The sequence below is a fragment of the Saccoglossus kowalevskii genome, chromosome 5, assembly GCF_978046115.1.
Source record: "Saccoglossus kowalevskii chromosome 5, keSacKowa6.1, whole genome shotgun sequence".
Lineage (NCBI taxonomy): Eukaryota > Metazoa > Hemichordata > Enteropneusta > Harrimaniidae > Saccoglossus > Saccoglossus kowalevskii.
Window position 1 is genome coordinate 24,544,097 of NC_140645.1, and position 23,036 is coordinate 24,567,132.

At 36.9% G+C, this 23,036-nt stretch overlaps 2 protein-coding genes across 3 annotated transcripts in view; both read left to right on the forward strand.

Annotated features, from left to right (window-relative positions):
- The window catches only part of LOC102805392 (alpha-2,8-sialyltransferase 8B-like), a 158,697-nt gene extending 154,899 nt beyond the window's left edge, over nt 1–3,798 (forward strand). For both annotated transcript variants that reach the window (XM_085499260.1, XM_085499261.1), the window contains 2 exons: nt 677–1,189; nt 1,789–3,798. In XM_085499260.1, coding sequence (XP_085355386.1) covers nt 677–1,189; nt 1,789–2,047 — 772 coding nt within the window. In that variant the 3' untranslated portion in view covers nt 2,048–3,798. The remainder of the gene's footprint in view (nt 1–676; nt 1,190–1,788) is intronic.
- A 1,642-nt stretch (nt 3,799–5,440) lies between these two features.
- LOC102801736 (CMP-N-acetylneuraminate-poly-alpha-2,8-sialyltransferase-like) overlaps nt 5,441–23,036 on the forward strand; it is a 256,075-nt gene continuing 238,479 nt past the window's right edge. The window contains exon 1 of the transcript XR_014929420.1: nt 5,441–5,549. The gene's annotated coding sequence lies outside the window, so the exon portion shown is untranslated. The remainder of the gene's footprint in view (nt 5,550–23,036) is intronic.

A 23,036-nucleotide genomic window follows, 5' to 3' on the forward strand; every position in this document is an offset into this window, starting at 1 on the left:
TAATACATCAAACGCCGCTGCAGATATTGATATGCAACCAGTGTATGAATAATGTTTCAGATGGTGATATATGGTCATGTAAGCTCAATAATACACATGACTGTAGCTTTTTAAAACTGAAACTGATGTAGTATATTTGTGGAATTAAGAACCACTTAATAATAAAACGCCGAAATGATGCATACTGACAAATAATAGTCCATGGAGTGATGCGTTTCAACTGTTACTTCATTCCAGCAGGAATATAATGTTATCAAATAAATAAATGTGAATAAATTGAAGCAAGGATCAAAGAATTCGCGCTAGTGTCGCGACATCACACTATTATTTTCACGTTAGATTTGAAAATGTGCATGTTAACTTGTTCGATTTGGTTGCAGCGAGACGCGTAGAATACATTGTTTGTTCGCACGAAATTCAAACACGAGTTGACAATGTCACTTTAAAGCGAGAGGGTCGTCACCTGCGCACGCGCGAGAATTGAGCCCCATGCGACGATAACATCACACGCTAAAATCGCAAAGGCTCACGGGTAAACACTTGTTTGTAAACAATGACACGCTATGGACATCTGACGCATGCGCAGGTCACGGTGACGACTCCTCCTGCTTTAATCGTGCTGCCGACAAAATTCCCAAAATGTTATATTCCTTTCTCTTTTTCTTCTGTTTTACAGTTTTTCATCAGGAGACCTGATTAGAATTTTCAATAAAAATACCTCTATCGAGGATATGAACTTTAATCAAAGTAATCGAAATCTACTGAATAAATCGACATACCAACTACCACGGCAGAAGAGTTGTGCAGTCGTTGGCAACAGTGGAATTCTACTTAACAGCTCGTGCGGGGAAGAAATTGACTCCAACGATTTGGTTATCCGCTGTAATATTCCAGATGTTTGGAATTATATAAAAGACGTTGGGAACAAAACGGATATAAATATTATATTCCAGAGAACGATGAGAGATCTATACTACCTGCTGACAAATGGAACCATCGCTCATTACATGCTACCCACGCGTTTGCACATTGTTAATAACACAATATTATGGTATCCAGAAAGTTTTCGGAGTGAACGAGTTACCGCAAATACAGCAAAGGTTGCTCTGAGGTACCTGAAATACAATATGCATCTTAACTTTCAATTCGCTATTTCAGCTACCCATGGATTCACCGGCAATCTCGGAAGGTACGTGTGCTTGCTATAAATAGTTTCAATAAGACCAAAGTTCCTTTCGAGAGAGCCATGCGACTTTTATTACACACAAATTGTGTTTCATTCTGTACCGCCATCGCTTATACTGTTCCGAAAACCGTGACTGCCATGGGGAGAGGTGGGTGTGAGGGCGTTGGAGTATACAACAATATCGGTGGGGGGGGGGGACAAGTCGCTTCGCTCTTTTGTTCGCAACATGATATCGGCTGTCATTTGCGCCTTAGTTCCATTGACTACACGATACAAGTATAAGGCTAAATTGTCCTAATTTATTTTCTACCGTATAAAAATGAGATTTGTAAATATTAACATAACAGTCTGGTATGGATCATAGTCAATATACTAGTAAACGATATGTATTGCCAGTAAATTATATTATTACTAAATTCGGCAGAGGCAACTACTAGAGAAAATAAACACTGAATAATGTAGAATAAACAAACTGTATATTGTATATTTAAAAAAAAAAAAATAATTATAAATTTAAATTGTTTCATTGTGCTATTCGTTGATCAATAATGTCGAATTTCGTAGGATATGGCCTAACTTTTGTATATTATTATTTTTTTCAGATCAATAAAGGTAGCGAGACCCACAACTGGAATGAGAGCTATAGTTGCTGCACTAAGTCTCTGTGAATATGTCAATGTTTTTGGATTTTACCCATATGTTTTTGATCAGAATGGCAACAAAGTGTTATATCATTACTACGGAACTAATAGAACAATAGAAGATTTCGTTTCGAGCCACGATTACTCTAATGAGTTTGCAATATTACAACAATTACACAGTAACAATGTTTTAAGATTAGTTACAGGTGAATGCAAATAATAAATAATTTCCACTATTACGATTTGTTAAATTGAGAGAATAAATGTCTTGACAGATATTGGCCATGTATTTGTGAGTAAATACCTGTTGTTTAACTAATTTCCAACATTACAAATTGTTAAATTGGGAGAATAAATGTCTCAACAAATATTTGAGACTTATTTTGGTGTCTACCAAAACTACCTCGACCTGGGTCTTCTGTTTCTCTCTTGTCACGATCCAGTAACTGTTGACCAAATTGCGTGACCAAATTGCGTAATTCGTAAATTATTTAGTTTTTCATTGTGGAGTTTCGTAATGTTTATTGATATTTCGTGGCGTTCTTTGTTTATATGATTTGTTTCAGTTTATTTGCGTTTTTCAGGCAAAGCCAAAGCGAAGACGATTGCTTTGGTTCCGGTGAGCGTTTATCTATTAGGATTCGAACGCTTGTGTTGCAAGTTTGTTTGATGTTTATCACTATTAAAAATAAACATGCGATCAAGAAAGTGGTTGAACAGTTAATGGAATTGCTATGACATCTCAAAATTGCAAGAACGTTCAGCTGAAGAGTTTAAAAAAACGACTACCAATAGAAGGATGGGTGCTGCTGAACAGAAACAAGGAGTGAATTAAAACCACACGTGGCATTACTGAATCCCAAGCTTACAGGCATCTGTTTCATAATTAGATCACGTGATTTCCATTAAGGAGTTTAAATGATAATCATGAGGTCAAAATGCAGTTGGTTTCTTGTATTACTTAGTTCATCAAGATATTATAGTTAGGTCAAGTGCTTATGCATATTAATGAGGTCACTTGATCATAAATGACTGTCGCAAGGTTCGTTATGATATACATGTTGAGTTAAATTTAGTATTTGGAGAAAATGTACTATATTATAATACAGCCAGAGGTAGGATTATTTCACAGCCGAGCTAGTAGATGTTGACACACGTCGAAACTCCATTCACAAGAGACGCGTGCCATACTTGTGCCGGATATTCATTGCAACATGTTAAGAGGTTACCAAGAATGATGGTGCCTAGTGAATTTTGTAAGCGGATTTCAACTATGCTTAGTTGTCATGACAATGATGCCAGGTGGGGGACGTTATAAAAGGTCAAGGTAGATGCAGCCGCGGGGGAGGACACTACGAAACGACACAGCAGCAGCAGCCAGAGTCAGCCTTGTGATGCGAGTGAACGGGGAGAATAAGTCCATCACCACGTGGTTTATACAGGGTACTCGCCTAGTCGACGGACGTTGTGTAGAGACAGTGGAAGACTAGACTCGTGTCCTACCTGCAGTTCTACGGACCTTTTGTGTTCGACACGAGTTCTACAAAGTATTCTACGATAAACCATGCCTGGATATCGAACTGAATCTACATGTAGCAACGTTTCTACTATAGAAATTATCATGCTCGTTACACACACATTGGGCTAGGGACCATTGGCTGTGTTTTGAATGTTACTTTTAGCATTAGTTTTATTGTATTTTATATAACAGCCCGTTTCCTGCTTCAAAGTTTCGCGCGCCTATCGGCGCAGTTAAGTAGTGGTGTCGTTCGATACGTAAAGAAGGCTTTGCCCATTCTGAATCATCCCAGTTTGGGGTTGAGTATATGGGTTACCTACGGGACGCCACTGCTTTATTCCGCCATGACATGTGTGTTATTTTTTTCTATTGTACAGTGAATTCATGTTTCCCTGTGTACTATTGATATTATAAAACAGTTGTACAATTAAAACATCCTATTCTTTATGATATTACTGTGCAATTCATTGTGTGCGAGCGGGTCTGGTACGATAATTTATACAGGGGACAATCAACTAATCAGTTGGCTTGTTTTGATATTATAATCAGTAGGGTGTTAAAGAACCCACAGCACGAGGTGAAGGCGTGCCTCTTATATCTGTGGTCGGATGTTAGCCTACCCCCTACAATACAACAGTTTATCCCGTGTCAGCTACATTTTTAGTTCTAAACTGCAAGATACGACTAGCAGCAGAAAATTCACACGTTTCCTGGACTAATCCGGCATTTGCAACGTGATCCAACCTTTAAAAGGTCATGTTTACTTTCACACACCCACTCTGAATAATCAATGACATCATGAATTATTAATAGCAGTCAAATGCCCGCAAATGCGTCCGGTCGGGATTTCTTTCGCGGTCACGTTAGTTTTCGCGATCACGCTAAAAAAAACAATTGAATATTACTTTCTGTAAAACCAAAAAAGAAGTCCCGACTTTGCCAGTCTAATATAACAGTTATGAATAATAATGAGCTCACATGGTCATATTTAATCTTAGTCATATTTGTTGTCCAATGCCTTCATAACTGTATAGGTGTAACAGTGCTTGAGATATAAGTTATCAGTGGAGTTTACAAAAAAAAATACAGTAATAACAATTACGGAAAACCATGCCTAAACTATTACATTTGGAGTTATTTTAACCTACCAATTCCGCTACACAGAAGTATCCTCTCCATAACTTGGGTTTTCTTAAAACATATAAACGCCAAATGTCGAATTCCTTTCCATATGTTACACAGTTACGATCTGCTGGGAAAGCCAATCCTGATAAAGAATCGAATTTAGAATATTCTTTTTCATTCAAGGTCGTTCGTGGGCTTAATAAGTAAGGGAGAATTATCGCAAGCGTTGGTTTCATTTATTGATCATGACGTTCATCGATTTTTCATTATTTTTACAAGTCACGAAACATATTTTGATAAATGAACATTTTTTGAACAATGACCATAGGAATCCCTGTAAGCATCATTTTATAAAAAACAAATGGCAAATGGCTCAAACAGCACTATTTTATGGATGTTTGACAAATTTTCGTATTTATCTGGGTTTTGCGACAACATTGAAAAATAAAGCTATAATTTACGATCACGAAAGTATGATCTTCTGTTTTTATGACAGTTGTAGTTTAAGTGTATCTCATCATATAGCCATTTCTCGGAAAATCATTTGAATTATTGGTGCGATGAAGAAGCAGTACATCCAATCTACAGCGAGTCTCGATAATGAGCTCACTAACTTAGGGAGTACACTAATAAAAAAAACGATCAATTGAACTTAGGAAGGAAACTGATGTGTGATCAACTTTTACTGGACGCAATGATCCCGAGACCCGCCGTAGGCGGCAGTATTTTCATGCGAGGTAAATTTTGGATCACCATTCCTAAACGCGTAATTAGGACTGAGTCGAAAATCAATTGTGGATGCCAGAAATCAACCAAAGACGCTTATTTGGGTATAATTTGCGCTGTCAAGACAAAGTTAAGGTTAATAAAATAAGATTGACGACGTTTTCCTAGGAAAAAAAGTGAATTATTTGTTGAAAAAAGCGGAGAAAAACTGATACGCAAAAATCGTGACGTCGACTCTACGCATGCAATGTAGAGTCATGGAAATTGTCTACAGTACACGTACACGCATCTTTCGATGACGTAGATTATTTTGCCAGCCAGCCGAGAACGCCGTACAGACATTGTACTAAAGGTAAGAGCTCTTGTCCTTTTCCACACATTTTAATATATTCTTTACAATTGCTTTACATATAAAACTCTGCACACCATGCTATGATCATTCAGTCTTTTGAACTAAACGACTCATCGCTTAGCAAAGCTGATTTTCAGGATTTATTGACACATGATGTCGTGAATCAGGGAATCTAATGGCCAAAATAAATCGCCAGATACTGCGTCGTACATAAATGATGACAGCGATTTACCAGGCCTATGGCCTGTGAACTCATATGATTTGTGTCATGTGCACATGCACGGTGCGACTAGTAGCAATTACCTAACCTACCGGTTCTTCACGGCCAGAGTTGTCACGATGCATCTCAATAAAATAGCATCTAAAACCAAAATAAGGCCGATATGTGTAAATACTTGGCATTGGCAAAATGATGACCTCGGATGTAGCCATGTCTAGGGCATGGATATGATTTATAGTCTTTGCCTATTAATGTAATGTTATAGTGTCTATGAAGTATGTGATCATGATTAATCTTCATCATTCATGATAATTTGTGACCACGCCATTGATTATATAGGCTACCACACACTGTACAATATTGAGCAGAAAGTCATGCACGAAATTGCATTTCATTCACCACATAGGCATGGCTGGCTGTACTCATTCTTACTTTTTCATGACCATTGTTTGGCCCACTACAATTTTCTTGTGATTTAGGCAGATTTGTCACATGCAAGAAACAGCAAGGGCTGCAATGTGTACATCCGAAATGCTCTTATCATGCTTGTGAAGTTGCTATTGTAGGTAAATGGCCACAGCAGGAATGTACATAACTGTCATTTATTAGGCAGAAACTACTAGGGGCCAATTCTTTGTGCTCATGTCTACTTACACATGTACATCAGCGAAAGTTTTGCAGTCGCCAGCTTCCATTCTTGAAATGGTGCCACCGATCAACAGTTCATGTCACTCACCTCAACCTTAAACAATGACCGTGTTGTCATTTGTTATTAAGGTCAAATTTTATTTTTATGGAAATGAGTTACCTTTTTCTAAAATGAACAAACCTTCATATTAATATCATCATGTAAAAAACAATTGTTTAAAATGATTGTATTTGATATAGACTGAACATGTTGGGAAAAAAATAAATCTAAAATAATAAAATCCCTGTCTAACTTCCCAATATTTTTTACCCTAATACTGAAAACACCAAATTTGTTTTACATTGGCCTCATAATGGTTTGAGATCTTTTTAACATGGTCCTCATAAATAATGTGGGATGAACTGGTATTCTGTACAGGTCCATGCATTTACATTCACTCTGAATGGACAGTTGGATGGAGTGGTTTTTTTTTAGGTATAATGCACTGTAAAATGAAGCTTGCACACAAATAATCCGACACATTTTAGAGACAACTATCTGGTTATGAAAAATCTACGTAAAGGTAACTCTGTCAATCCTAAAAATAAACAACAGCTCGGAGGGTGTGAACGGGATCGGTTTGAACTGCTGTTTTTAGGCAAATCCATGCGGTTGTCCTGGGATTCCCCACGATTGGGTACAAAAGCAGAGAAGTTTAAAATTAAAATTGTTATCCATAAGCCATTTAATTTTTATTGGGGTGGGCGGAGTAAGCCTGTGATTATTTTTATTACTGTTTGACCACCAAGTTTGCCATTCACCATGACCATTTCCATATAAAAAAAGCTCCAGCCAATATCAGATCCGTCTCCCTGTTCTAAGGTGTGGCACTTGGGAATTAGTGTTGTGGCATGTGGCAAATGTCCATCTGTCTTGGGTCATAGGATCGGCTAAATTTTAACTAGAAACTGGTAAACCGGTAAACCTGTATGTACGAAGCCAGTGAATTTGATTCAAGCAAAGGATATATATAAATATATAAATATACACACACACACAGAATATTTTCTTAGAGCACATTGCCACAATTGTGACAATTGCTCTACTCTCTGTGCTGGTTTGGTGGGTTTAACCCACCTTAAATATACCACACCAGCCACATAGCGCATTTGACAAGGTAATTAAACACTCTATCACAACAGCAATTAAAACAGCTTGCTGCATTATAAGTATCACTTCCCTGTCAAGTAGTAGTAGTAGTTCATGCTTATTTGAATTCGACCACACCTTGGTAGGCTCAAACTTCCATCCAATCAGAGCATTCCAAATAAAGACGATTCCCAACAAATGCTAAATGCCATAATTTACGTTAAACGAACTATATATATATATATATATATATATATATATATATATACTCAATAACAAGGTTTGTTTCAAACTCAATTCAATATCTGAAATTAATTTATATGATATTACATGTGATGGCGCACAATAACACACTTACATATACAAGTTGATCACGCGACGAGCAATATTGAGGCGTGCACTTTTGATGATTTATTACATAATAGACAATATAAATAAATAAAAGATTAAAAACAAACAACAAATCATTTTCTAGCATGCCTAAGTAAATGATTTTTACAAACGCATTGACGGTTTCACTATATTACGGAATTACTTATCAAAACACAACTTAGCAATGCCAGTAAGTAAAAGGTTAACTACGAAAGTGAAACTTTCACCTACAGGAAAATATTGCTTTGCACTGAGAACAAATTTGACATATTTGAGATTATTAATTAACCTGTATTGCAACCATGGACGAGAACATAATTGCCCCATGATATTAAAACTGCAATACATCAGTAATGACAACGCAAAGTAGCGAGTGCTTCAATTGCTTAGCCACGTGTGACATTATATGTTACAAGACATGAATGTCACAGTTCCCGTTATTTAATTATAAAATACCCGTGTTAAAATAATACATGGAACATCTGCAAACAACTGAATTAATATGTACTCTATGTGGGTACAACTCATCATTAAGTGATTTTCCTTAATCTGATAACTGAAAACTTTTATTGACCCGGGTCCAAAATCTCAGAGTACACAAGTGCAACCAAACTATGTCTCATAAATGCTCAAGAAACTGCATTCATAAATCTGAGTAAACCTTGGTGTACCTTTAATAACATAATTATATAATTAATAACTGAGATAACTGAAAAGTGACCATAAAAGGCCATGCAAGAAATGTTGAATGATATAACGAGTAAGTTCTTATTCGTATTTCTGTGTGAAACCTCATCTGACTTGACCAAGGTTGACCTAATTTATATCGACTTGGTATAGTGGGAGAAATTGCTTGTATTCAGAAAATTGACAAATATTCTACAGACGTTCCTGCGTTATGGTAGTTGTTGGGCCAACATCGTGAGCGTATTTTAACACAGAGGTTCCTCTTTCATAATTTACGCAAATATTAAATCAACTGCCAAAATGACATATTGACTCCCAAGCGACGAAAACAACACGCGTAAAAAATGCTAAGGCTCATGGGTAGACGCTAGTTTGTAAACAATGACACGCTATGGCCATCTGACGCATGCGCAGTTGACGACTTCCCCGCTTTAACAGTATATTGTTCCACAGGACCATGGCCATGAAAGACCAAATCATAAATCCTTCATTTGATAAGTGTAGCAGATGGCATGGGTTTGCTGAAATAATGTTCACTTTGTCATGGGTCAAGGCAGAATGGTACATTTCGGCAGATAAAGTTTGTATCAAAATATGACGGCCCCTATGTAGAATACTGTTTGTTATTCCCAATTAGTTTCACTGGTAGAGCTAGCTTACATAATACTTCAAAGTCATTCATGAATACAGGCAAGTAAATGTAATTACAAGCTTCATTCTGATTTAATTCAATCATTATATAATAGTGTGAAAAATATCAGTCTTGTATTTTTTTTTGCCTGAGTTCAATTAGATAAATACGTTTTGAGGATATATAGAGTTTGACCAAGGGGCCGGGACGGGCGACGCTATGCGGGTAATACGCGTCAATGTTGGGGTGTTTGCTTCGAAAATAAACTGCAGGGATGGGAAAATGTCTGAGATTGCGTTAATTCGAACCTAATAATTAGAGTCTGTATGACATACAGAGAACTTGTATCGCGAATATATGTGCGCGGTATCCATATGCCGAAGAACGATCAAAACACTACGCAAATCTACTACGCATGCTCAGACGATGTTTTACGTGACCTTCTCAAGGCCGTCTATATTTATAAATGACATGTGGAAATGGCCATTGTACCGTTACTGGTATCACTGTTATGGTCTCATGCCACTAATCAATTTAAATGCCTTGCAAGAACCAATGAATTGTTTTAAATATTTTTTTTCTCAGGTGTTCCCTGTTTGAGGGCGTGATCACCTGGGTCAAAGGTGAGACTAACGTGTGGTCTTTTGTTTACTACTTACCGGCTGTGTACCTGTGGGATTATTCTGTGTGTATTTCGATGTTCTAATCTTTTGTAAGGTCTATGTTCTAATCTGGGTGTTTTTCCAGTGATTTATCTAGGTGCAGTCCAAATGCAGTAGGTGTGTCTTGTTTACCTGAGTTTTGCAAGAGTTTGAGCAGGCCAACATGTGTTTTTTTTCATGTGGTTGATTGCAGGCATGTTGATTTCCCATTTTAGAGCCATGTTTTCAACTTTGTTTATTATTTTCATATAGCAATCTCATCATATGTTAACATTGTCGTCTATGGAGTTTCAATTAGTGGTATGAGCCCTGAAGATAGCGACTTCACGTTCACACATTCGGTTCACATGCCGTTGCACTACTGTTCAGAATCAACAACTTGCATGTTTAGGGAGGAGATTATAAACATATATAACAGGAATTTGATAGATTGTTTATTTATTGTATTTAGTAGTAGTGAGACACATCCCTGGTAATCACGTGATCGTGCCAACGACTGCAGCGATTGGCTGATCGCATGTTTACTCCGCCACGCCTTAGTGTTTTGACCTTTAATATAGTGAGTTTGTGACCTTTGTAAGAGGGGAGAACGAGAGAACGGTACAGCGAGGGGTTACCTCGGATGACTGCTTGTGTGAATAAAGCTGGACTGTCTGTAATGAACTAATGTGTATTCATTTGGATCGAATCTGGTACCTCTACGTGTAAGTGACACCAGCCAAGCGAGACGAAGCTCCCGATCCCCAAACACAACGCCTGTGTTCACAACATTACGATGAGCTGTACTCTTCTCTGCGTACAAAACATTCTTAACGCGATATCATCATTTGTACAACTAGGTCGCCAACTCCATGATATGAACATCTACTAACCGAGATTTCCAGCGTAGACACGATCCATTTTGGGATCAATTGTACTATTTATCTCATTGAATAGGATCTGAATGAAAACTATAATTAAGTATTTCCTATAATTCATAGGCTTGACCGACACGATAAAAACGAAATCACAGCATGGAAACTGTTAAAACATAGAAGGCAGCATACAACATAATTCTGCATATTCTTGGGAAAAGCTCCTGATTACTACCTTATACTAAAATATGTTTGGATATTTAGAGTACTAACAAATTTCCACTTCTGGGCCGGTTAGACTTAAAATACACCACGAATATTCACTTTTGAGATATCATTTTTGGTATGTGTTGATTCTTGGATATTTTATCTTCGTCGTCCTGTACTTCGTTTAGTAATTTCGCGATTTCGACATCGAAAACGCATTTGCTTCATTATTTGCTGAGGGGTGGCCGCTTACGTATGTGCTCTGTAACTTGCAGCAAATTAACCTAAAAACGTTAGGTAATCAAACAAAAATGACGTTATACTAAAGTCCAAAAAGTATGTTCAAGGTCTTCATTTTTTCGTAGCATAAAAACGATTTACTCCCTCGCTTATTGTGACACCCTCAAATTAACTGATTTCCATTCCCCTCAAGAGTCAAAATGGTTATTTTTGCTTGACGAGTTCATTTGCCTTCAATTGCGTTTCAGTGGCTGTCACAGTCGTATTCTGAGTCTTGCTGATAAAATTTTGGTCCAAATTCACTTAGATATCGCCGAGAAAACTCAAATTTTCAACTAAAGTTCATTTGCATAACAATGTTTTTGCCCTTGGTCGCCATATTGGACACCGTATACAACTAGGGAAATTCACCCGCATTAAATTGCGTTCGCCGTGATAGGCAAAAATGTATTTGCACTAAAGTACGTTCAAGATCTGCACTTTCTCATAGCATAAACACGTTTTTTACCCTCGATTACTTTTCGCCGCCGGAGTGATTCACTCTCCAAATTTTGGTTTCGCGAGCGCCTCTAATAAATAACCTATCCTATTTTTGGCTTCGACCTTTTTTCGCTCGAAAGGCAGAGGCAATAAGACTAGATTCTCAAGGACGCAGGTCGTTTGGATTGGACGATTTCTTTTGTTTCCAATTCGTTGTACGCCTAGAAACATGGCAACGTTGTTTTTAGTGAATATATAACATGTTCTGTTCCAATAAAAGATTTTGATATGCATAACAATTCCTTACTGAAACATTTCCTGTACTCTCTAAAATTTGACAATGCCACTAGCCCAAGATGGACTTCCTGTTCAACACGTTGTTGAATGTTGGCGTCACTTTACGTAAAAACACACTCTCGAACTTGACAATTTTAAAGTTCAGACCATTAAGGAAAGATGGAAGTACCAGTTGCATAAATCATGAAAAATTTGTGATTCGATTGCTGACCGGGATAGCAGCATTTAGTGTTCATTACTATGCAATATAAAATCATATCGATGCTGTGGGCAGCGAAGGGTGACAGATTGTTTTGGTTCTACAGCTCTCAAAGCACGGGCAACTGACATTTCCTGACTTTTTTTTACTATTCTGACGTGTTCTGGGCTGTATATAACAGTCAGACACTGACAAGTAAGTAAGTACTAGTAAACAGTCCGGGACATAGTCAATACAAGCCGGTAGGCTGGTTGGCGATCCGCTCCGCTCAAAAAACAAGCTACATGTTTTTGGATGTTTCCATGGTAGGACATGAACGTGAAGCTAACATCAGTTTATAACTAAATGGGCCCCGTATACGATGTTCACAAAAACCATTCAGTCTTTAGAAGTCACTTAGTTTATAACTAGGACGTATTCTGTTGTTACATTTAATATTTCCAACCGTTTTGTGATAGTATTTTCTAGAATGAAAGCAGCATTTACAGTTCATTTAAAGTTCAAAGTTGCGTTGGGATTACGTTGATACAGTGTAACAATGTCGGCGCCAGTGGTATCTTACCAGTCCGCAAAGTAGCCGAAATAAAAAGCATGATCATTTGAACACTGCTATTACAAAACTGGTAGGAGGTAATAAATTTGGGGCGAAAGTATTCAAACAAACCGATAGGCTGGTTGGCATCCGCTCCTCTCAAAAAACAAGCAACATGTTTTCGGCTGTTTCTATGGCAGGAAATGAACGTGAAGATAACGTCGGTTTATAACTAAAACCGAATCACGAAGTTCGCAAAAAAACAAACATTCAGTCTTTAGAAGTTACTTTATTTTATTGTTAGGACGTATTCTGTTGTTAAATTTATTATTTCCAACCGTTTTGCGATAGTATTTTCTAGATTGAAGGCAGCATTTACAGTTCATTCAAAGTTCATAGTTGCGTTGGGAATACGTTGATACAGTGTAACAATGTCGGCGCCAGTGGTATCTTACCAGTGCACGACGTATTCAAAATAAAAAGCATGATCATTTGAACACTGCTATTACAAAACTGGTAGGAGGTAATAAATTTGGGGCGAAAGTATTCAAACAAACCGGTAGGCTGGTTGGCATCCGCTCCTCTCAAAAAACAAGCAACATGTTTTTGGCTGTTTCTATGGTAGGACATGAACGTGAAGATAACGTTGGTTTATAACTAAAACCGAATCACGTATACGAAGTTCGCAAAAAAACAAACATTCAGTCTTTAGAAGTTACTTTATTTTATTGTTAGGACGTATTCTGTTGTTAAATTTATTATTTCCAACCGTTTTGCGATAGTATTTTCTAGATTGAAGGCAGCATTTACAGTTCATTCAAAGTTCATAGTTGCGTTGGGATTACGTTGATACAGTGTAACAATGTCGGCGCCAGTGGTATCTTACCAGTGCACGACGTATTCAAAATAAAAAGCATGATCATTTGAACACTGCTATTACAAAACTGGTAGGAGTTAATAAATTTGGGGCGAAAGTATTCAAACAAACCGGTAGGATGGTTGGCATCCGCTCCTCTCAAAAAACAAGCAACATGTTTTTGGCTGTTTCTATGGCAGGACATGAACGTGAAGATAACGTTGGTTTATAACTAAAACCGAATTACGTATACGAAGTTCGCAAAAAACAAACAAACATTCAGTCTTTAGAAGTTACTTTATTTTATTGTTAGGACGTATTCTGTTGTTAAATTTATTATTTCCAACCGTTTTGCGATAGTATTTTCTAGATTGAAGGCAGCATTTACAGTTCATTCAAAGTTCATAGTTGCGTTGGGATTACGTTGATACAGTGTAACAATGTCGGCGCCAGTGGTATCTTACCAGTGCACGACGTATTCAAAATAAAAAGCATGATCATTTGAACACTGCTATTACAAAACTGGTAGGAGGTAATAAATTTGGGGCGAAAGTATTCAAACAAACCGGTAGGCTGGTTGGCATCCGCTCCTCTCAAAAAACAAGCAACATGTTTTTGGCTGTTTCTATGGTAGGACATGAACGTGAAGATAACGTCGGTTTATAACTAAAACCGAATCACGTATACGAAGTTCGCAAAAAAAAAACATTCAGTCTTTAGAAGTTACTTTATTTTATTGTTAGGACGTATTCTGTTGTTAAATTTATTATTTCCAACCGTTTTGCGATAGTATTTTCTAGATTGAAGGCAGCATTTACAGTTCAATCAAATTTCAAAGTTGCGTTGGGATTACGTTGATACAATGTAACAATGTCGGCGCCAGTGATCTCTTATCAGTGCGCAACGTAGCCAAAATAAAAAGCATGATCATTTGAACATTGCTCTTACAAGACTGGTAGGAGGTAATAAGGTAATAAATTTGGGCGAAAGTATTCAAAAATCAGTTTTTGGCTGTTGCCATGGCAGCAGTGGGCCAATTTGGTTTCAATTAGTGACGGTACGACCTGCCTGTCAAGTATGGACAAAATCAGCCAAGCCAAGAAAAAAATCACAGAGCAGTTAAAAGCAGTTGCCGGTGAAAAGTTACCCAAACTTTCAGGTTAATTTTCTCTCTCATGAAAATATACATAAAAAAACAGTAAATTTATGCCCACACTCAAGCTGAGTAGAGTGAGCTATGTCCGTGCATTTTAATCCTAGAAATGTAGGGTGAGATACATTTGGCGCAAATGTATTAAAAAAATCTGTTTTTTGGATGTTGCTATAAAAACGGTGGGCCTGAATTTGTTTTCAGATTTTACAACCTAACTAGAATGAAGGTGTGACTTGCCTGCCAAGTTTGAACCAAGTCGGCTCAGCCAAAAAAATAACAGAAGAGTTAAAAAGCAATTCCTGATGAACAGTTACCCCAAATTTGGGGTCAAATTTCTCTGTAATGAAAAAAGATATCAACAATTCAAATAGTAACTTTGTGCCCACACTCAAGCTGAGTAGAATGAGCTATGTCTGAGGCGTTTTATCTCAAATTTGTATGAGGAGATATATTTGGCGCAAAGCTATCCAAAAATCAGTTTTTTGGCTATTGCTATGGCAACGGTAGGCCAATTTTTTTTCCAGATATTTCCTAATAACTAGGGTGAAGGTGTGACCTACCTGCCAAGTTTTAGGGAAATCGGCTAAGCCAAAAAAAAAAAAGAATTAATACAAAAACAGAAGAATTAATACGTGAAAACACTGGAAATCACACACACACAAGTGATTTTAATGGCAATCCTAGCGGAGCGGATCGCCAATAGAAGTCTCAATCAGCTAGGCCCTGAAGATAGCGTCATCACACAGTATTCCATGAATGAACGAAATTAACATAACAATCTCATGCTTACAAATAATCATTGACAAATTGTTACTACCATATACTAAAATATGTTTAGATATTTAGAGTACTAACAAATTTCCACTTCCGGTTCGGTTAGACCATGGAAGTTTATACCTCCAGGTTTATACCTCCATGGTTAGACTTAAAATACACCACAAATATTCACTTTTGAGATATAATTGTTGGTATGTGTTGGTTCTTGGGTATTTCAGCTTCATTGTCCTATACTTCATTTAGTAATTCGAACTTCCCAGATTGCGTAAAAACGGAGAATTTCGCGATTTCGACATCAAAAATGCCTTGGCTTAATTGTTTGCTAAGGAACGGCCGCTTAGGTATGTGCTCTGTAACTTGTAGCACATGAACCTAAAAACGTTAGGTAATCAATTTCACAAGAAGTTGACTATCCCTGATACGGGTATTGCTAAATCGCCAGCTGTGAACTTTATCAGGGTTCCCATATGAAGTTACACATCATTCTAGCAAGGAAAAATATTGATTACTTTTGTGCAGGTTCTATAATAAAATATGAAATAATTAATATTTCATTTTTATTTATTAAAATATGTACACATTATATCTAATTGGGGCGGGAATTGCCAAGCAAATTTATAAAATTATAAACCAATATTTTCGTAAATAACACTGACCGTGAAATACGCCCTTGAGAAGTGTTACTGACGGAATATTTTATATTGCAATTTCTTGCAATTTGAATTAGTTGTATTGTATATATATATATATATATATATATATATATATATATATATATATATTTCTTTATTTCATTGTTGAGACTGAGTTATATATTTGTTACGTACTATAATTTATCTATATTGGAAAACGGTTATGGGGATTATTAATTTTAATAAACAATATTCAACTATTCTTTGCAACACCAATAAGATCATAATGATAGTGATTCTTGGTCTTTGAAACTATGGGCATTATCAGAGCATGGGTCTTATTTTGGATCTCCGGCCAGAGCAACTGCACAAATCATGAGGGCAAATTAATAGCTTTTAAGGATGGTATTCCCAGAATAGCGCAAGTTATTAAAGAAACATAAAACTTTAATTCTCAACAACGATGAAAGGACCAGTTACTGCGACAAAGCCCTACTCCCCGCGAGACCCACCCAAAACAAAACCCACTTACCGCGAAAGCCACTTACCGCGAAGCTACTAGTATATATATAAATTGTATATGTAATAATTTTATCGATATAGAGATTTACTTTTTATACAGATAATACTGCCAATTAGGTGTTTGCCACTTGCGCAAACCTTACCGGATTCGACCCAAACCCTACTACCTAGACACGTTCGTTCTCTGTGGCAGTCACTATCATCAAATCGGACCCTAAACGATTTTCTTTTGATTAATTTCCACTATTTCAGGTTGTAAAATATAAGAAAATAAATGTCTCGACAAATATTGAATTGTGAGACTAAAATGTTAAGTTGTCATCAAGTCTTTTATAAATTTGTTCAACATTTGTTTTTGATTTAGTTTTAGCGACATCACTGAAGTGCACTACGCGACAACATTGGTCGATTTGTGTTACTTTGCAGTGTTACTTGAAATGATGTTAAAGATTTTTTCATCTTCAAGAAATATCTCTAAGCACGTTCACAGTAAAATAGCCAATGCTTCAACAAATTTGATAAAATCACAAAATAACACAACGTATAAGAATAGTACTTACGTGGCCACTTGTTGGCCATTTTAAATTCAATACAATGTTTGTATGGGCCACTATTATTTGGTGCGAACCAAAGGTGAGTGAATAATACAGCTCATGACATCAACCAGCTCCACAAACAAATACTTAGAGGTGATGACGGTTTTATCATAATCGAACAGTCAAAACAAAGAAGAAATTTTACCGAATTTAGCTTACGAATCGTGTGTCAATTATGCGTCTTGTCTAAGCGTCGTTCGTGTTTCGAAATCAGCGGAATTATAACCATTTTCATCGTTTTTTTAAAATAAATTTTCACTCTTTTATTGTCTTTTATTTGTTTTTTATTTTATTTTTTATTGATTTATTTTACTTTTATTGTCATTGGAACATGTTTGTAATTGTAATTCGGTCTATAACCAAAGGCAAAGAACTCACGAGCAGTCGTATATTACATCTTCGTATTACATAGTTGATATGGATGAGTTTTCACCCAGGTATATACTATGACATAAGCTAATTATAATACTATTCATTTACATTAATAATTAATAGACATGTTTCAAAAAACAAATATCACATGTTTTTGAGTAGGCTCGACATTATGGTCCCAGAATATATCAAAATATACTTTGAGGTAAATTGGGATGGAGCATCCGCACCCTGAAAATAGCCATATATATGTAATTTTTCTGATTTTATTTCAAAATTCAAGTTTAAAATAATTGCTATTGATTTGCTATATCGCATTGTGTTTTGAGAAGTAGATTTGTTAATCCTTTGAAATATTATACCTAATTCATACTTAACTTTTTCCAACGTTAAAGTTTGTTTCCATATCAAGATTGATGTGACTTGGTTTGGAGGTGGGAGGGGTAGAGGGGATGCTAGGCTACACGGTCCCCTATGTAACATGTGGGTTACTATACATAGATTCATTGCAGTTGTTTTTTGATTTGTCTAAGAATAGTACATAACACATTAAATTGTTTTATTTTGTTTCACTTTCAGATTCACAATGAAGTAACCATATAAGATTATTGTACTTATAGTTTTGGGCTGCATGCTATATATGCTATTTAATATTCTTAAAGGGGAACTAAATAGAGCCTAATTTGGTGTTTGTATTTACCAAGTTATGTATATTAATTATAAATTTGAAAAAAAAAATGAAAAAAAATGATTATCTTCAGAGTTATGATGATTTAAATATGAGAAACCATAAACCTGCGAAGAACTTCCGTTTGCGCCATCTTGCCATAAAAACGCCCTAACGAGGTATAAACAGGAAAGGTAACAAAGCATGATGACGAAATAGTATCTGATTTAATATAAACAACTTAGGGAGCCATAGTTGGCTGGACTGGTGAATTGACTTCTAGTCCAGGTTGTTTCGACTTTTACGTTAATGTTATTTACAAGCGTATCAACATACAAACATTATGGATGTGCGATTGATCGAGACGGGCATTTTTTTTGTCTAACTTTCTAATAAATGCTGTTTCCAGTACTGCACTGTGCGTGCAAATTATTTCAAAGTCTGGATGCTGGAGTATGCAATCTTGAGTTCGTAGGGTGGTGGTGGAAACATTTTCGTCCATGTATTCACGGGGCTGCACTAGCAAATCATGGGACAAGTGTCACAGGAACACCAAGCAGATTGTTCACAGACTTCCGTGTAATTTGAAATAAAACTATCATCCGAACAAGGGGCATCGTCGACGATATACTCTCATCACTCACACTAGACTGATCTGAATCTTCACAGTATACCGTACTTCCCTGATCATAAGCCCCGAGGCATGAACACGTAAGGGAAAAGTAAGGGATGAGCTTATACTCAGAAAAGATGATTTTGTTTTGGAGTTAAACACTGTAACCATCTTGCCAACAACGAAAAATTATCCAAACAAATTATTCGTTCACCACGCCGGGCTCGGGAAAATAATACTTATTTTTGAAAAAAAAATACGTCATTGATTTTCACGACACTTACAATGAAGAAACAAACATGTTCATACAAAACACACACATTTTATTACAATACGATTTACATACCGTCGGAATTTACGGTGAAATAATGGGTAGGGTCTGTGGGGGAAACAGTCAAAGGCATTTATCATTATCTTCGTTTTGGTATATTTTCGATCGTACGCAAACTCTCGACGCAAAGCAATTTTTCACCCTGAGGTTTTTCAGCACTATTAGACCTGAAACAACTTCCTTTGACCTAGCAGGTCATGTCTTTCATTAACCAATCAAAATGATGTGTCGTAATGATGACATTTTCCGATTATTGACGATGATTTTTTAACGCAATGCGGAAGTGAATTACCGCAATGTTAAAATGCGATCTGTAGCACTGATTGCAACGATAAAAACGATGATTTTTTTCCCTAAAAACTGGCGATTCGCAATTTCCGAAAAGTAAACGACGGGTAACCGTGGGTAAACTGAGTGTGGAGGAAGAATTTAAACACCTTTCACGGTCGCCAACATGTCACATCGTTCAAACCCCAGGCCTTTCATGATAGTCTCAAAGTAATTTAAACCATGCACAATAACCAGGTACACGACTTAACGATCACATTTTTGGCTTTTCGAAAGCTACTACTCAAAGAAATATGGATTACTCCAGTATTGCAACATCGGGGTTCATTCTGAGTAAATGACAGAATAGAAAGGATGCGAACCACGTTGTGTACATTCGCCATGCACTCTGAAATTAATGCGAGTTTTCTCATAAAAGCACGAACCAAACTACCATGCCAATCACGATTATTATGAAATGAAACACACTTTTTACACGCATATTTTAAAGAATATCGTCGACGCCCAGTAAAAACACTGTGGGCTTATAATCGTGAATGCCCTCAACTCGATAAATACCTAGTAAAAATAGAGGGATGGGATTCATACTCGGGAGGGGCTTACGATCGGAAGTACGGTACTTTAACGCAATTGGGCTTCCACTCTCAGAATACTGTGGTTCAAACGCATAATGCTCTAACCCAAGTTCTAAAAAGCACATGGTGCATATAAAAGTTGAGTTTATACTAGTAGTACACAATGCTTGGCAGCATGAACGGCTATGTACAATGGCGTATACGAATGCGATCAGATCATTGTGTCAACACAGGTGGCGCTATTCAGCACAGACCTGTGTCTTATGACGCATAACTAGCCTCTAAAGGCTAAATATCCATCCGCCACCAGTTTACTCAGAGTTTCTTCCGCGGAACTATATACAAGTATTTTTCTTATTTTGAACACATTCTCTCCCGATTTTTAGCAAGATTTAATCTTTAATGAGTTGATCAATTAAAATAACGCACAACACTCATCAGAATGTCTTATTTTATTAACATTAAAATGCACGTAAATTGGGAGGTCAAAGGTCTAATTTTTCTCAATATTATTAGGGCATTGTGTCAACACAGGTGGCGATCTGCATGCATTATGGAAGATAAACAGATAATTGAGGAATCAAGAACCTTCATAGGTTTTAAGAAGGGCCCCAAGCAACAACAAATCGACTGCTTAGTAGCTTTGCTTGAAAAAAGGGATGTAATGGCCATCCTTCCTACAGGTTTTGGTAAAAGCATCATCTACCAACTAGCTCCTTTTGTCACTAGTTTGAAGAGGGGTATCCCACTTGCTGATATTAAATCGTGTGTAATAGTGATCACCCCACTTAACAGTATAATGGTAGATCAGTGTACCTCCTTATCCAAGATGGGGATTAAATCTTGTGCTTTAGATTACCAATGTACCCAAGCAGAAACATTTCTAGTGGACGACATTGATGATGATATGGATGATGAGGAAATTAGTGATGCACAAGAGATATCAACATTGGTTTCCTTAGAAGATGTTGCATCAGGAAAATACCAAGTTATTTATGCGCACCCAGAAGCTCTGATCAGTACACGGAAAGGAGACTTGTTGATGAATAATTTGTCAAAGAATAAACACCTATCTTGCATTGCTATAGATGAAGCACACATGATACTGGAATGGTAAGACTTTTATTTACTTTTATTTACTGTTAGGGAGTTAGCCTTATGTAAGATATGGCGCCCTCAGCGTCCATACTGATAACCCGCTTGTTTATACACTTAATGTATGCAGCCTCTTTCTGACCTCTCGGTGTATAATATAAACATGGCGTCTTAGATATGCTGTCAGTGTTCAGTCACTCGTCTTGTCATTAATTATCTTCAATGAACAGAACCCATAACATGGTGTCAGAAGTGGTGAAGTTTTGGCGAAAATAGTGTGGATCACAGTAGAAAAGCCTGGATTACAACACAGCTACCAAAACGAAGACTATTGAGCAAAGAAAAATACAAGACTGGCAAGTTTGACTCCGTACATGTGTTTGAGCACAGATCGCCGCTATTATTGTTGTGAACAGTTTGACAATATCACCGATTGAATATATGTGAGTGCAGACACTTTTTTTGAAGTATCCAGCCTTCAAACTGACTCAGATGTGTGCAGCACAACACTTCAAAACCGTGAGTAACATAGCGTAAAATTTGTTGTCAGAGTTGACCCCAGTGATTGATCATGGCAACGAACAATTCCATTCCCGCTCCAGAACCAATGAACTGTAATGGAAATATAGCAATAAATTGGCAGACATATCGTGAATCATATGAAGATTACAAAACAGCCACTGAGCTTGATAAGAAAGATAAACCCATCCAAGTTGCTACTCTTAAGATGTTAATGGGTACAGAGTGTAAGAAAATACTGAAAAGATTGCAACTCACAGATGATGAAATGAAAGAGCCTCAGACAATCTTAGATAAGTTAGAAGCACACTTTGTACCAAAACGCAACGTTCTGTATGAAAGATATGTTTTTCACAACGCAGAACAACAACCCAATGAAACCATAGACCAGTTAGTAATCCGACTACGTCAGTTAGCTGAACCATGCAAATTTGGCACATTCGAAGATGAGATGGTTAGAGATAGATTGGTCCTTGGCTGTAAAGATTCCATAGCAAGAGCAAGATTATTCAGAGAGCAAGCAAGTGACTTACACAAAGTCATAGAATCGCTTAGAATAAGTGAAGTTTCACGGCAACAGCTAAGTCAAATGGGAAATGATGTCACAGTAAACCCAGTCAACTATGTAAAGAAAGGAGGTAAACATACAGAAAGCAATCGACATAAATATACTGAGCAACGCAAAGAAAGACCCAAGTATAAGCAAACGAAAGATAAGTCCTCCCAGTGTAGATATTGTGGTAGCAACCATGAACGTGACAAGAACAAATGTCCAGCCTATGGTAAGACTTACAGGAATTGTGGTAAGCAAAATCACTTTCAATCTGTATGCAAACAGAAGCGTCAAGTACAACAGAATCTACACCAGCTCCAGGATGAAGTATCAGATTCTGATGATTCCATATTTAAGATAGATACTATTGGTGCAGTTCAATATGGAAATAGAAAGAAATTCTATATACCAATAACATTTCGAGATACGACTGGTGAAACAAGAATAAATTGTCAATTAGACACTGGTGCAACCTGTAATGTGATGACATATAATGACCTGTGTGACATAAAACAGCATGGCAAGCCAGCATTAGAGAAAACAACAGCAAGGTTGAAGCTCTATGACGATAGCATAGTAAATGCTATTGGTGAATGTAACCTAATCTGCAAAGTTAAAGATAAAGAATACACACTGAACTTCAAAGTTATAGCAGGAAAACAGAAACCACTACTATCTGGTGATACATGTACAAATATGGGACTGATTACTCTTAATGTTGTGAATAGTATTTCACAGGAAGCAACTCCTACATGCACATCTAAAGATAACGTCATCAAT